The 16297-nt window shown below is 35.7% G+C and overlaps 1 protein-coding gene across 2 annotated transcripts in view; it reads right to left on the bottom strand.

The window, feature by feature from the left end:
• OPHN1 (oligophrenin 1) overlaps positions 1-16297 on the bottom strand; it is a 583720-nt gene that overhangs the window by 112810 nt on the left and 454613 nt on the right. For both annotated transcript variants that reach the window (XM_031446485.2, XM_064483080.1), the window contains exons 16-18: positions 12732-12816; positions 7983-8041; positions 6723-6828 (exon numbers count right to left, since the gene is read on the bottom strand). In XM_031446485.2, the coding sequence (XP_031302345.1) occupies positions 6723-6828; positions 7983-8041; positions 12732-12816 (250 nt within the window). The remainder of the gene's footprint in view (positions 1-6722; positions 6829-7982; positions 8042-12731; positions 12817-16297) is intronic.

Genomic DNA, 16297 nt, shown 5'->3' with positions numbered 1-16297 from the left:
GCCACCCTATCCAAAGCAATCTACAGATTTAATGAGATCCCTATCAAGTCACCCAGGACATTTTTCATGGAATTAGGATATATCATCCTAAAATTTATATATAACCACAAAAGAGCCAGAATTGCCAAAGCATTACTGAAGAAAAAGAATGAAGTTGGAGGATTAACCCTCCCAGATTTCAGACAATACTACAGAGCTACAGTAATCGAAACAACATGGTATTGGTACAAAAACAGACATAAAATCAATGGAACAAATAGAGAGCCCAGAAATAAAGCCTCAAACTTTTGGTCACTTAATCTTTGACAAAGGAGGCAAGAACATACAATGGAGTAAAGATAGTCTCTTCAGCAAATGGTGTTGGGAAAGCTGCATGTAAATCAATGAAATTAGAATACTCCCTCACACCATACACAAAAGTAAACTTAAAATGGCTTAAAGACTTAAACATAAGACAAGACACTATAAACCTCTTAGAAGTAAACATAGGTAAAACATTATCTGACATAAATTTCAGCAATGTTCTCCTAAGCAATAGAAATAAAAGCAAAAATAAATAAATGGGGCCTAATTAAACTAATAAGCTTTTGCACAGCAAAGGAAACCATAAGCAAACAAAAAGACGACTTACAGAATGGAAGAAAATATTTGCAAAAGATGAAACTGACAAGGGCTTCATTTCCAGAATATATGAACAGCTCACACGACTTAATAAGAAAAAAAAAAAAAAACAACCAATCCAAAAATGGGCAGAAAACCTAAACAAGGAGTTCTCCAATGAAGACATATGAATGGCCAATAGGTACATGAAAAAATGCTCAATATCACTAAGTATTAGAGAAATGCAAATCAAAACCACAATGAGGTATCACCTCACACCAGTCAGAATGGCCAGCATTCAAAAATCCACAAACAATAAATGATAGAGAGGCTGTGGAGAAAAGGGAACTCTCCTACACTGTTAGTAGGAATGTAGTTTGGTGCAGCCATTATGGAAAACAGTATGCAGATTCCTCAAAAAACTAAAAATAGACTTACCATATGATCCAGCAATCCCACTCCTGGGCATATACCAGAAGGAACATTAATTCTAAAAGAGACATACACCCCAATGTTCACAGCAGCACTATTCACAACAGCTGAGACATGGAAACAATCTGAATGACTTATCAACAGATGACTGGATAAAGAAGTTGTAGTATATTTATACAATGGAATACTACTCAGCCATAAAAAGTAATAAAATAATGCTATTTGCAGCAACATGGATGTCCCTGGATAATGTCATTCTAAGTGAAGTACACCAGAAAGGGAAAGAAAAATATCATATCATAGCACTTATATGTGGAATGTAAAAAAAAAAAAAAAGACAATTGAACTTATATATAAAACAGAAACAGTCTCACAGACATAGACAACAGACTTATGGTTACCAGTGGGGAAGGGGGTGGGAAGGGATAAATTGAGATTTCTAGATTTGCAGATACTAATATGCATAAAATAGATAAACAACAAGCTTAAACTGTATAGCATAGTGAACTATATTCAATATCTTATAGTAACCTATGGTGAAACATACAAAAAAGAATATATGTATGTTCCTATATGACTGAATTGCAGTACATCAGAAATTGACACAACATTGGAAACTGACTATACTGCAGTGAGAAAAATAAAAGAAAATGAGTTAGCAGTGGGAACACAGTACAAAGGCACAAGTTATATAGATTATGAAATCAGTGGTTGGCAGGAAGGAAAATTATGTAAATTTTGAAACCACACAGATTTTCTTCTGTGTAAATTTCCCTGCTGGAACTAAACCTATTTTTAATTTGTATTTTCCTTATAATTTTGGTTATAAAAGATTTCAAACATACAATTTTGAAAGAATGTACTATGAACACTCATACTTTCTTATATCTAAATTTAAGAATTAACATTTACCTACATTTGCTTTATTTCTCTTTATATTTTTTCTTAATCCTTAAAAGTAAGTTGCTTTCAACCCTATATACCTTGGCATTCATCTCCAAAGAATCAGCATGCTGTCCTACAAAATCACAATAACATTTTCACATCTAAGAAAATTTACAATCATTCCATACTATCCAATATCCAGTCCATATTCAAATTTTCTCAGCTGTCATGAAAAAATATTTTATAGTTGGTTGCTTCAAATCTAAATCCAAAGTTCATGAACTGCATTTGTTTCCGTTTCTTTAGTCTCTTAAGATAGAACAGTACTCCTACCTTTCTTCCTCAGGACATTGACTTTTGAAAACTTCACGCCAGCTGTCTTGTTAGAATGTCAAACATTCTACATTTTTCTGTACCCTGTATTTCCTGTAAACTGAAAGGCTTAATTTGATTGGGGTTAAACATTCTTGGCAAAAATATTTGTTTATGCTGTACACTTCTTACTGCATCACACCAGGTAGTACATAAGGTCAGTTTGTATCATTATTAGTGATGCTAGCTGTGATCAATTACTTAAGGTGGAGATTGCCAGATAACTTTATTGTAAAGATACAGTTTTCCATTGGTAATTGGTAAGTAATCTGTGGGTAATGAATGCAATGAAACTATATGAATATCTTGTTCCTGAAAAATCTTTTACCCAGTCATTTTGATCCATGCCAGAAACAGGGCACTGAGGTTGCAAATGGTAGTTTTTCATTATTTTTTTAAGGGTAGTTGATTTATCCCTTCCTTTTGGAAGTTCGAAATTTGCACCTCTTGGAGAGTGATAGAAGTCTTAGCTATCTTGATTGTGGTGGTGGTTTCATTGGTGTATATAGCTATAAAAATTCATCAAATTGTGCATCTGAAATATGTGTAGTTTATTGTACAGGAATTATACCACAATAAAATTGTCTTTAAAAATAAAGTGTAGTTGGTTTACAATATTATAATTGTTTCAGGTGTACAAAATAGTGATTCAACATCTTATATATTATACTCCATTATAAAGTTATTATAAAATAATGGCTATATTCTCTGTGCTGTACAATGTATCCTTGTAGTTTATTTATTCTATACATAGTACTTTGTACCTCTTAGTCCCCTACCATTATCTTAACCCTCCCATGTTCCCCCTACCCACTGGTAACCACTCATTTGTTCTCTATATCTGTGAGTCTATTTCCATTTTGTTATGTTCATTCATTGGTTTTAATGTTTAGATTTCACTATAAGTGATAACATACAGTTTTTGGTCTCTGTGTCTGACTTATTTCAAGTGCATCCATGTTGTTTCAAATGGCAAAATTCCATTCCGTTTATGGCTGAGTAATGTTCCATTGTGTGTGTGTATGTGTGTATGTGTGTGTGTACACATACATACCATAGCTGCTTTATCAATTCATCTGTTGATGGAAACTTAGGTTGCTTCCATATCTTGGCTATTGTAAATAATGCTGCTATAAACACTGGGGTGCATGTATGTTTTCAAATTAGTGTTTTGTTTTCTTCAGATATCTGCTGGGTGATATGGTGGCTCTATTTTTAGTTTTTTGAGGAACCTCCTTACTATTTCCCATAGTGGCTGAACCAATTTACATTTGTGCCAACAGTGTACTAGGTTTCCTTTTTCATCTGCATCCTCATCAACATTTGTTATCTGTGGTCTTTTTGATGACAGCTATTCTGACAGGTGTGAGGTGATATCTCATTGTGGTTTTGATTCGCATTTTCCTGATGATTAGTGATGTTGAACATCTTTTCATGTGCCTGGTGGCCACCTGTTTGTCTTCTTTGGAAAAATGTCTATTCAAGTGTCTGAAATATTACATTGTTTGAATATACATTTTTAACTGGGTTGTTTTGATATTGAGTTGTATGAGTTGTTTATATATTTTGGATATTAACTCCTTATTGGACATATTATTTGCAAATACTTTCTTCCATTCAGTAGGTTTTCTCTTTGTTTTGTGAATGGTTTTCTTTGCTGTGCAAAAACTTTTAAGTTTGATTAGAGCCCATTTATGTATTGTTGTTTTTGTTTCCTTTGCCTTAGGAGACAGACCCAAAAAATATTGCCATGATTTATGTCAAAGAGTGTTCTGCCTATGTTTTCTTTTAGGAGTTTTATGGTTTCAGTTCTATTTTGTGTTAATTTTTGTATATGTTGGGAGGAAATGTTCTAATCTCATTGTTTTACATGTAGCTGTCCAGTTTTCCCACCACTATTTATTGAAGAGACTGTCTTTTTTTTTCTCCATTGTGTATTCTTGCCTCCTTTGGTGTAGATTAATTGACCACAGATGCATGAGTTATTTCTGGGGTCTCTATTCTGTTCCATTGATCTACATGTCTATTTTTGTGCTAATATCATACTATTGTGATTACTGTAGATTTGTACAAGTTAGTAGTTTTTCTAATTCTATCATTCCTCTCATTTATTCTGGTATTCTTCAGTGATAAAGAGCTTTCCATAATCTACCTCCCATGGATTTTTATTTATCCAAAGTGCTATAGTCAAATACACTATTAATTGTTCTTGATGTTTAGGGTGCCCCCAGATGTAATTAGTGCCAGCATTTTCAAGCAGATTCTTGAATATTTGTGACATGACCCAATTAGTATGTAAGTTTTTTTGCTTACAACAGTATACTTTCCCCAATGCTCATCTTGTATTTTTCTTGCCCCAGACTTGGAATCAGCCATTTTCCTAAGATGCCTTGGCACTTTTTTGAAGGGAATGTTGTTTAAAAACAAAAGATCTGAGCATTAGGTGTATTCATTTGTGTTGTTTCCAATCTTTTGTTACTAAAAATTACGCTGCTATGACAAATTTTGTGCATAAGTTGTTTTTTATTTGTGGAAATATGTCTTCAAAGTAAGTGCCTAAAAATAGAACTGCTGGGTCAAAGGGTAACTGAAGATGCAGATTAGTTAAATATTGCCAAATTCCCCCCTCCAGCAATGTATTGGAGTCCCTATGCCCTAAAGTCTCATCAACAGAGAATGCAGTCAAGCCTTAGGGTCTGCCAACAAATGGCACCTCAGTTATAGGTTTAATTAGCATTTTTATTATTATAAGTGAACTTGTGTAGTTTTTTGACATATGTAAAGGTATTTGTCTATTTCTGCATCCTGTGTGTTCATGTCTATTGCTCCTTTTCGTCTAGGGATTTTAAGGACCAAGATTCTTCAAGTAGAGTAGATAGCCAGACTTTGGTGAATGTAGGCAGGTGTATCTCACTACCTGCTAGCAGGAGAATCTTCAACTGAGACCTTGGCTTATGTCACATATTGAGACTCCTAGAACATCAGAGCTGGAAGAACCCTTCCAGATTAGCTAGTCCAGTCCTTATTCATATTATAGATAGACTAAACTGAGGCCCAGAGAGTAGGGTGGACATTTTTTAGGTCACACAGCAAATTAGTGATAGAGCTGAAACTTGAACCCAAAGTCCCTTTTTCCCTCAGCAACTTCAAATTAACATGCAAATGGCGTATGTGCTGATTTTTTTGTACTTTACTGAAATTATCACAATTGTTTGGAAAGAAAATGTCTCTTAGCCACAACTGCAAACCTTGGCAATAAATATAAAAGCCATCCTCTTGTTAATTTTGCCTATTTACCTGCAATAGTGTCTATAATACTCATTGGCTAAGGAAGTTAAAAAAAGAACAAAAATAGTTAGAATGTCAGAACTGGGTCAGATCTTAGAGAGGTATCATCATATCACAGGGGAACTTGAGGTTCAGGGCTACAGAGTGATCAGGATTTACTATAGCAGGAGGTCAAGAGGGTCATTTAGCCCGGAGTCTCACCTTCACTAAGGGCCTCAATGTTAGGTGTTTGAGATACTCTCCAAATGAAGTCAAAATATTTCATCATTGCATTGTTGTGAGTGTGCTGATAGCTTTATTTTGTTAAATATAAATACTTAAAATGCATCACAAATTTTCCAAGTTTGTTATCTTATTTATTTACTTTTTAATATACCAGGAGAGGCCTTCAGAGTACCCTGCCCATGGTTACTAGGAAAGAAAGTAGCAGAACTGACACGAGAACCCACTCCTGGACAGATTACTTTCTGCTGCATTCTTTCCTCAAAGGCAGCAGCTGGCCTTTTATGAGTCAAGTAAATTCATCTTTATTTACAACATTGAACCCATTGGTCAATAAGCACCAAAGTGGGGGACACATCTGCCCCTTACACCCATCATAGAGCCTGTCATCAGACCTACTCTCTGGAATGCTGCTATCTGTTCCTGTCTGCCTCACCCAAGCAAGAAAAATGAGCACAGTCTTAACAACTCCCATTTCTTGAGAACTTCCTATGTGCCATGCATGCACTTTACCTGTGTCCATTCAAATCCACCAATAGTCCTGTGTGGTAGGCAACACTATTCTCATTTTACAGATGACCAAACAGGCTAAGAGAGGTCTTCCTAAGATTATACAGTTAAATAAGTGGTAGATCTGAGATTTGAAATGAGGTTTATCTGACAGCAATGCCTGTGTTCTGCCCGCTCTACCTTGTGCTATCCTTCAACAAAGACAACCCCTCCACTAAGATGCATGATGACTCTGGAAGGATATATACAAGGGTCAAGGCAAAATCACCTTTTTCACAGAGCACTCAGACTGCTAAGGTTGAAGAAGTTGGGGGTGGGGACTTAATGAGCTGACAAGAAGTTTCTCTGCAGCGTGACACTGTGGGCCAGTCCTCTAAGAGGAACTCTTCCTGAAAACCTAGAAAGTTACTTACTTGACCAAGTGTCTTATAAGAAGTTCCAGCATCTCTCGGTTCTTTTCTGGGAGCTTATATACCAGGGAGTGAATAGCTCCCAGCCGGTAATCCAGGTTGTCAGACTCTAAGAGAGAACAGAGAGAGAGTTTTGCCTCCTGAGAAACTGGATCAAGCAAACTCATACATCCACATACCCACACGCACATGCAGAGATAGACAATTGGAGACACATAGAGTTAGGGAGATCAAAAGAAAGAGAAATATAGACATAGTGACACAATGACAAAGAGAGAGCAAGAAACTAAGATGAGAGAGAGAGAGACAGAGACAGAGACAGAGACAGGGAGAGAGGCAAAATCAGAGATAAAAACAAAGAAATAAGCCTGGAGAGAAAAAGAAAAGAGAAGAGAGTAGAGAAAAGAAATATGAGTAGAAAAGACTATCTCAGAGCAAGTCAGAATTCTGGGTACAGCAGGTTGCTCCCAAAGTTGGACGTGTAAACTTCCAGCTGGAAACCCTTGCCCACCCTCCTTCCTTGTGGTGCTAGGAGGGAGGCTGCTGCCTCTGGGTTCCTGTGAAAATCACTCAGAGAGCTCAGAGTGAAGATCAAAGGTTTCTTGTCTCAACAAAGATTCATTATGAGGACAAATCCCCTGAATCTTTTTCCCGCATCCCATCCAGGGCATAATGCAGGAGAAGGGTTATGTCAAGGTAGGGAGGGATACTCATATAGCGGTCTCAGCCAAAACTTTTAATGCTTCTTCAGTTATTAACTTTTAGGGATGATTCTATATGCCTTATTTCCTATGTACTCCTTCACCCTCACCCTCACTCTTAACATCTAGACAGCATGACGCTGGCACTAAAAAATGAGGAGTCATAATTCACAACACAATTGAAAAGCATTTGGAAAGACAAAGTGCCACAGAAAGCTGAAACAGTAACTGTAATGGAACCATTTTCCTGTCCCCTGGTAACATGAGCCAACATTCCTGTTCTGACCTAAGAGACACAATCCATCATAAAGTCCTCATACCTGTCATATCCCTCAAGTTAGTCAGTTTTCTCAAACTCACTCAAATAACATTGATTTATGAAAAATAACATAACACTTGAGTTAGATAGCAAGCAAGAATACTCTCAAAGTCTGTGTATAGGTCTTTGTTTTTTTTTTTTTTTCCTCTCTCAACTACTTTCCCACAACCTTTTTTCTAGGCTTATCACTGTAAACATTATTAAGAAGCCAGGGCAACACAAGTAACTAAGTAACATACTTACTGGCAGCAGAAACCAACTCTTTGTGAAGTCTATAGGTCATGACAGGTTCAGAAAGATTCCTGAAATTAATGAAGACTGTAAGTTCCTTTGGGGAGAGAGTAGTGAGACCTTAGATTCTCAGTTCTGTGGGTAGCAAGGTTGACATTTCTGCATTCCACAGATTATGTGTGACTGCATACATTTCTCCCTTCACCTGAAACTGTGTCAGAGGAATTCTAGTTGCTAATAAGTCAACAGAAGACCTATAAAAGTATGGGCTGAGACCTCAAACAGGGTCTCTGATTAATTCTCTAAAGTGAAAAGAAGCACAAACCAGATCTTCAAAATTTCAAAGTGGACCCACTATGAATGTGACTCTGAAGTCTTTAGTTTGATACTTCCTTAGTTTCCAAAGTGCTTTTACATCTGTCCCCCTATTTGATCTTCCCAAAGACCCTGTGAGGTGGAGAAGTAATTCAAATCCCCATTTAAAGAAAAGGGAATTGAGGCTCAAATAGAATTCTTTATTTAGTAAAAAAAAATATTGGCTGAGTACCTTCTTGTGACTGGTATTGTGCCAGGTATGGGGGATCCAGAGATGAACAAGACTTAGTCTAAACCTCCAAGGAGCTAATAGCATAGTTGAGGAGAGTGCCATATACAAAATTTACAATGCAATGGAATAAGTATGATAATAAAGGTGAGTGGTGCATGGCTCAGAGGAAGGAAGTAATAATAACAACAACAACAACAATAATAATAATAACAGCAAACTCTTCACTGGTTTACTTACTCTTCTAAGTGGTTTACATATATTTATGCATTTAATTCTCATGACAACCCTGTAAGGTAGATATTGTTATTAGCTCCATTTTATAGTAAACGAAACTGAGGTTCAGAAAAATTCAATACTTCATCAAAGACTATACAGCTAGCAAGTGGGAGAAGCAGGCAGTTTCTCTCAACCCCATGCTCTTAACCACTATGGTATAGTGCTTGCCACTGCTATTATTGTAGTAATCCAGGTGAGAGATAATAAAGGCATAAACAAAAATAGTGCCATTAGGGGTAGAAAGAAAAGGTGAGGACAGTTATCTGAAGGACATTAAAGGCAGAACTCCTTTAATGATTGGGTATGCTGATGAGGGAGAGAGAAATCCGGTTTGGGTGACTGGATAGAGTAGAAATTGATTCAGAGGGAAGTGGAGATCCAATGTCAGGGGTGTTTCTGGGATAGCCAAAGGCAGATGTCTATTAGGAAAACAGATGGAGTCCCCTTTTAGATCTGAGAGGTAGATGTGGAAATCATGAACCTAGGAGGGTGATTAAAACCATGAGAACAGATACCACTGCTCAAGGGGAGATGGCAAACTGGCAGTCAACAGCTACTTAGGCCTTCCAACATTTCTTCCTTGTCCATAATAGTGTGTAAAACAGAAATGGAATTGAATCAGTCATCAGACTATGAAAAATTGAGATATTTCACATAAAAATCCACATTGTCTACCTCTATTGAAAACTGAAAGATCTAGTTACATTGGGCCCATATGGTTATTTATGCAAGTAAAGAACAGTGCTGTTTCTATATAAACAAGGGAATTGCTATGCAAGTAGAGGTCTGATATGCAACGTGTTTAATATGAAAGTAGTCTACTTCACTCATTTTCACTCCCTGGCTCATGTGAATATTTGAGTTTTCAGTACCTCCAGTGTAGTAAATATATGTACATGAAAGCCCTAGGAAATATCAAGTAGAAAGGCCATAAAAGGGGCTTCTAAAAATGGTCAAAAAGGTGAGAGAAAACCCAAAAGCAAGTGATATAGCAGAATCTAAACGAAGAAAAAGTTTCAAGGAGGGCTTGTTAACAGTTTCAGATGTTACAAAGAGGTCAAGCAAGGTAAAGGCTGGTAATTGTCCATTCTGTTCAGCATTGAGGGAGTCACCAGTGACCTTGGCAAGAGCAGCTTCAGTGGAGCAGTATGGATGGGAGTTAGATTGCAGTGGGTTAAACTGGGAGGTTAAGAAGTAGAGACAGGGAGTGTATATCACTTCATATACTGAAGCTTATTTGGGAAAGGGTGAAACATCTCTTCCACTAGGCAATCACGTCTAAGCTCTTAAATATCACAATGTTAATGATCTCAATTTTTTTAACTCAAGCTCAGAATTCTCTGAGTTTCATTACTATATTAGTTTCTATATATCTAATTGCCTACTTAAAATTCCTGCCCTCATTTCTTCAAAGACACCCAAATTTGACGTATCAAAAACCTAACTTGTCATATTCCTCAAATCTAGTCATTTTCTTATGTTTCTCAAATCAGTAAGTGTATGACCATCGTTTGGTTGTATAGGCTAGAAATATGAAAGTTATTCTTTTATCTTCCTCTCCCCCATTCTCATACCCAAGTTTACTCCCTAAATTTCTTGAATATGCTTATTTCTATTCTCACTGCTACTCCCTAGTCCACATAGAAGCATCAACGTTTTCAAAATGCAAGCCTTATCATATAACCTCTTGCTTCAAAATCTTTCAATATATTCCCATTCTTTTTAATATAAATCCAAACCCCAAATCTTAAAATGTCCTAAAAGGCCTGCATGATCTGGCCCCTGCATATCTCTCCCTCCCTCTCTACATTCAATACTCCACATATACTAGTACATGTAGTTTCTTGAAAGGGTCTTCCTCTTGCTTCAAGGTCTTTGCATATGAAGTTCTTTCTGTCTGGAACTACCTCTCCCACAACTGACTCCAGGTTATGACTCAAATCTCAGTTCAAACTAAAAAATTCCTGTTATGTGACTCCATAGACCCATTGTACTTTTCTTTCAGAGCACTTATAATTATTATTATGCATCATATTTGTATAATTATTTATCTTTTGAGTGTCCTCATCACTGGAGTATAACCTTTTTAAGGTCAGAGGCCATATCTACTCACAACCTTGGGCCTGATACCATGCTAGGCATAAAGTAGGCTCCAGGAAATGTTTACAGAATGATTTGGTGAATGGTGGAATGAATGAATAAAACAAGACTCAAGGTCAAAGAGATGTGCATTCCTGGAGCATATTTGCATGCTGAGAGGAAAGACCCATTTGAATGACAGTCTAAAGACATGTAAGAGAGAAGGGATGGTTTTTAGAGTAGTTTTCTGGAAATGTTGGATATAGAAGGTAAGTTAGGTACATAGAACATAGGTGGAGCAGGTTCACTCTAAAATTACTGACATATTTGAGAAATCTAAAGGGTGTTGACTGGCTAGTGCATATTAAAGGTTCCTGGATAAGAATCCAAGAACAAATATCTCTTATTGGGGTTGCTGGCGTCTTAAACTTTCAGGCTCAATCTTCCCATCTTTTGAAAGAGTCATGCTGTTCATTATAAGATGAGCCAGGAAAGATATAATGTAGGAGGGACTTAACCTATATAAATCTCTGGAGAAAAAAACTGACTCCTTTTAAGGAGGCTAGAGACAGAGTCATTTACTTGCATTATTCTCATCATCATGAGTCTCCTGGAAGTATGCATAGCAGATTGTTCTGTCTTTACTAAATTACCTAAGCAATTCCAAGAAGGCCACAGACCCTGGGAGGTGGGATATAGGGGGATAAGATGCTCTAATACCAGTGGCCTTGCAAGTCAGAGATATTTAGGTTTCAATAATATGAGCTGTGACCAGGAATATTACTTAATGGAAGAGGGGGAATGCTTCAATTTCTTCATCAGTAAACCAAGAAAGGTGTTACTACCTTACAGGGCTATTGTGAGAAAAAACAATGACAATGTCAATGTGAGCAACTAGAATACTGCCTAGCACAGAATAAACCCTCCAACAACAGTACCATTCTTCTTTGGCAGATGCAAGAGAAATACTCCTGGAAAGAGCATTCATGTTTACATAAAGTTCTAAGATGATGCTATATCAGAAGGTCATCTAACAGCAATATCTGGGACCAAATCTATTTTAGATTAATGATATTTCCCAGAGCTTAAGTATCTATCTTAACATCTAAAGAGTAAAATAATTGAAGACATTTCAGCATATAAAGTATGGTTGCTTACTATGGGACATAAAAAATAGTAAGCAATGAATGAGTCTACAAAGTATATATGTCACAAATATTTTTACATGATAAGAATTTATGCCAATAAACTGAATGATACATTCATCATCATTGTGCATCCCCAAATTTTGCTGGTAAGTTAGTTTTCTTCCTACTGCTGCCAGTTCACTCAGTTTTAACATCTTTATGGTTGTAGTTTTTGGTTTTTATTTCCATTATATTGATTAAGGTATGAGCTACAACAAAAGACACAAACACACAGATTATGTTTTTGCAAACCAATCTAATGTTTCAAAATGGTTATTATCCACCAAAACATGTTAACAACCTTGAATTGTCACAACTCCTGATTTTTCTAGTCAGCCTATTGAGACATCACTCTATCTGTTCACAATTGCAAAACTTCAGTTATTTTAAGGACATGATTCTTAAATAATCTTTTTTAAAAGCCATTTTCCTTTTATAAAAAGCTATATTTCAATAATAATTCTATTATTTTGATGTTTCCCTTGCTTAAATTCACAGATTAAAAAAAAGTCTCCTAATGCACATTGTTCTTTGACAGAAATTCTTTTCATTCTTTTTTTTACTAATAATCCTATCTAACCTCACAAAACTGGGACCATGTCAACTCCATTCTCCATCCAGACAAATTCCATCAACTCTGAAAAGCAATGTCCCAAATCATATCAGGCATACCTGAGGTAGAATTTTAAGGAGCTTGTGATTGTCTTAATGTCCCAGTCACTATTATGAAAATCAACATCTCCTGGGCATTTAGGATCTATTTGAGAGAAGAAAAATAAGAAAAAAGTTAATGTTCCACAAGATCTTACTTTGTATGCCTTTAAAAGAAAAAATAACGTACATTAATTAAAAGATAGTCTAACCAGTTTTCAAAAGATGAAAACATTACAATAAATATGTCTTTGAGGTCTCAAAAGTTCCCTTGCATTCCAATTAGTCATGTAAGGAGCTTAGAAGTCATCTCTTTCACTCACACAATAAGAAAAAAAATTGAACAAACTAAAAATCCAGTCCTCTTAGTTCCATCAGAGAACTGAGGACATAGGGCCAACTACTGTCCCCAAAACTGAGGATACAAACAGGGATACAGAGAACTGAAACTTAGAGAGCAGAAGCCCAAGAGTAGAAAACTCCTTGGGAACCAGTCAGGGCTTGAAAAACCCAACTTATGATTGACAAATTGTTAGAAGCTCAGTGTGAACAAGTTTGAGAGTTAAAAATTGTAAGGGGGCCCAGTCTTAGGGAATCCCCTTTGCTTTTGTGAGCTTTATGCTCAGGAGCCCTATTAGGTTCTCATGGTGAAGATCTGATAAAAATTCCCTCACATTACTACAATTCTTAAGAGTGGGATAAGAAAATCAGCCATTTAAAAAATATGCACAGAGCATTTCATTCTTCTTAACAAGGCCTACCCTCAAGAGAAACTATTTTGCCACACCCTAATGTACTGAGGTTTTACCAGAGCTTAGCTGACCTAGGAAAGGGGAAATTCTTAACTCTGGACCTGGCATGCTTTCTTGTCTCTTCTAAGGGGAAAACCTGAAACACAACTGAGCAGTACTTGTGAAATCATAGGTCAGAAGCATAGCTTCACTAAAAGACTGGGACATAATTATAGAATTGTAGAATGCTACCCCTCCTCTCACGCTTTACCACCACATCAGTAGGCCTCCTGGATAATAACAAGGGAATAGTTCTAAAAGAACGATTCTTCTCAGACAATATTTAAGAAATCTCTCGGGAAATGTCAGTAGAAACTTCCAAAACTAAAAGGCAAAATGTGACAAAGAATATATATATATGTTCATGTATAACTGAAAAATTGTGCTCTACACTGGAATTTGACACAATATTGTAAAATGATTATAAATCAATAAAAATGTTAAAAAAAGAATGAAAATTATAGAATAACAGCGAACTGTGGGACAATAACATAAGTTCTAACATACATGTAATAGAAGGACCAGAAGGATAAGAAAAAGGAACAGCAGAAATATCTTAAGCAATAATTACTGAGAGTTTCTCAAAACTAATAATAAACACCAAAACATAGATCCAGGAAGCTCAGAAAACACCAATCAGAATACATACCAAAAAAGAAAAAAATCTACACCTAGGCATATCATGGTCTAACTAAACAAAATCAAAGAGAAAGAAAAAATCTTGATAGAAGCCAGAAGAAAAAACACCTTACCACAAGAAGAGCAGGATAAGAATTATTCTTACTTTTCTCAAGAAACCATGTAAACAAGAAGAGAGTGGAATGAAATATTTAAAATGTTAAAAGGAAAGAAGATAAGCTGTAAAGAAAGAAAATATCTTTCAAAGGTGAATCAGAAATAAATACGTTATCAGATAAACAAACATAGAGAAAATTTGTTACCAGAAGAACTGCCTTGCAAGAGATGTTAAAAGAACTTCTCCATAGAGAAACCTATGGGTCAATAATTCAGATTTACATAAAGAAAGGAAGAGTATTAGAGAAGGAATAAATGATGGTAAACAAAACATTTTATTTCTCTTATTCTTAATTGGTCTAAGAAGTAAACATTCAAAATAATAGTGACAATGTATTCAGTGATTATAGCTTATGGATAGTCAAATGAATCACAAGAATATTATATGAGATTAGAGAGAGGAATTAGAAGTACTCTGTTATAAAGTACTGGCACTACCAGTGTATAAAAATAGCATTATATGAAAGAAGACTTGGATAAATTGTAAATGTAGAATGCACATGCAAGGGCAACCACTAAAAAAGAGCTTTTCTAAAAATAAAAGTATAATTGATATGCCAACAGAAGAGAAAAAAATGGAATCACAGAAAAATACTCAATTAGACTCAGAGAAGTCAGAAAAAGAGTGGAAAATGAAAAGAAGAACAAGGACAATGACTATAAAACAGGAAAAAATACGGTAGGTATTAACCTAAATGTATCAATAATCCCTTTAAATGTCAATGGTATAAACACACCAATGAAAAGGCAGAGACTCTCAGAGTGTATTATAAAACAAGAAACATGTGAGGCAAAACTGATAGGATTATAAGGAGGTGAATCCACATTTATTTCTGGAGACTTCAACACTTCTCCTTTTATCAATAACTGACAGGTTCAACAAGCAGAAAATCAGTAAGTAATTGAACTGAAGAACATCATTAATCAACTGGATTTAATTGAAATTTATAAATTACTTCATCCAACAAAAGTAGGATACACATTCTTCTAAAGTTCATCTGTAACATTCACCAAGATAGACCACCTTCTGGGCCATAAAACATACCTTAATAAATTCAAAAGAATAATACACCAATATGAAATTAAACTCGAAAGCAGTAACAGTAAAATAAGTAATATTCAATGCAATCCTTATCAAAATACAAATAGCATTTTGCACAAAACTAGAACAAATAATTCAAAAATTTGTAGGAAACCCAAAAGACCCCAAATAGCCTAAACAATCTTAAGAAGTACAGAAGTGGAGGTATCCCACTCCCTGATTTCAAATTATACCACAAAGCTACAGTAATCCAAACAGTATGGTACTGCCATAAAAACAAGACACATAGATCAATGAAACAGAACAGAAAGCCCAGAAATGAACCCACACTTATATGGTCAGTTAATCTATGACAAAGGAGGAAAGAATATACAATGGGGAAAAGACAGTCTTTTCAATAAATCGTTTGGGAAAACTTGACAGCTACATGCAAAAGAATCAAACTGGAATACTTTCTCACACCACATACCAAAATAAACTCAAAATGAATTGAAGGCTGAAGTATGAGACTTGAAACCATAAAACTTCTACTAGAAAACGGGGATTAAGCTCTTTGACATCAGTCTCAGTAATATTAGGTGGTGGTGGTGGGGATATGTCTCCTCAGGCAGGAAAATAAAAACAAAAATAAACAAATGGGACTATATCAACCTACAAAGCTTCTGCATAGCAAAGGAAACTGTCAACGAAATGAAAAGTCACCTACTGAATGTGAGGAGATATTTGCAAATGATATATCCAACAAGAGATTAATATCCAAAATATACAAAAAACTCATACAATTTGACATAAAAAAACTAACAACACAATTTAAAAAATGACAAGGACACGGATAGAAATTTTTCCAAAAGAATTCATACAGATAGCCACAGGCAAAAAGATGCTCAATATCATTAATCATCAGGGAAATGCAAATCAAAACTACAGTGAGCTAACACCTCACATCTGTCAGAATGGCT

Source organism: Camelus dromedarius, chromosome X, assembly GCF_036321535.1.
Source record: "Camelus dromedarius isolate mCamDro1 chromosome X, mCamDro1.pat, whole genome shotgun sequence".
In the NCBI taxonomy this organism is placed as follows: domain Eukaryota; kingdom Metazoa; phylum Chordata; class Mammalia; order Artiodactyla; family Camelidae; genus Camelus; species Camelus dromedarius.
Note: the sequence above shows the minus strand (reverse complement) of the source record. Positions and strands in the feature narration are given on the sequence as shown.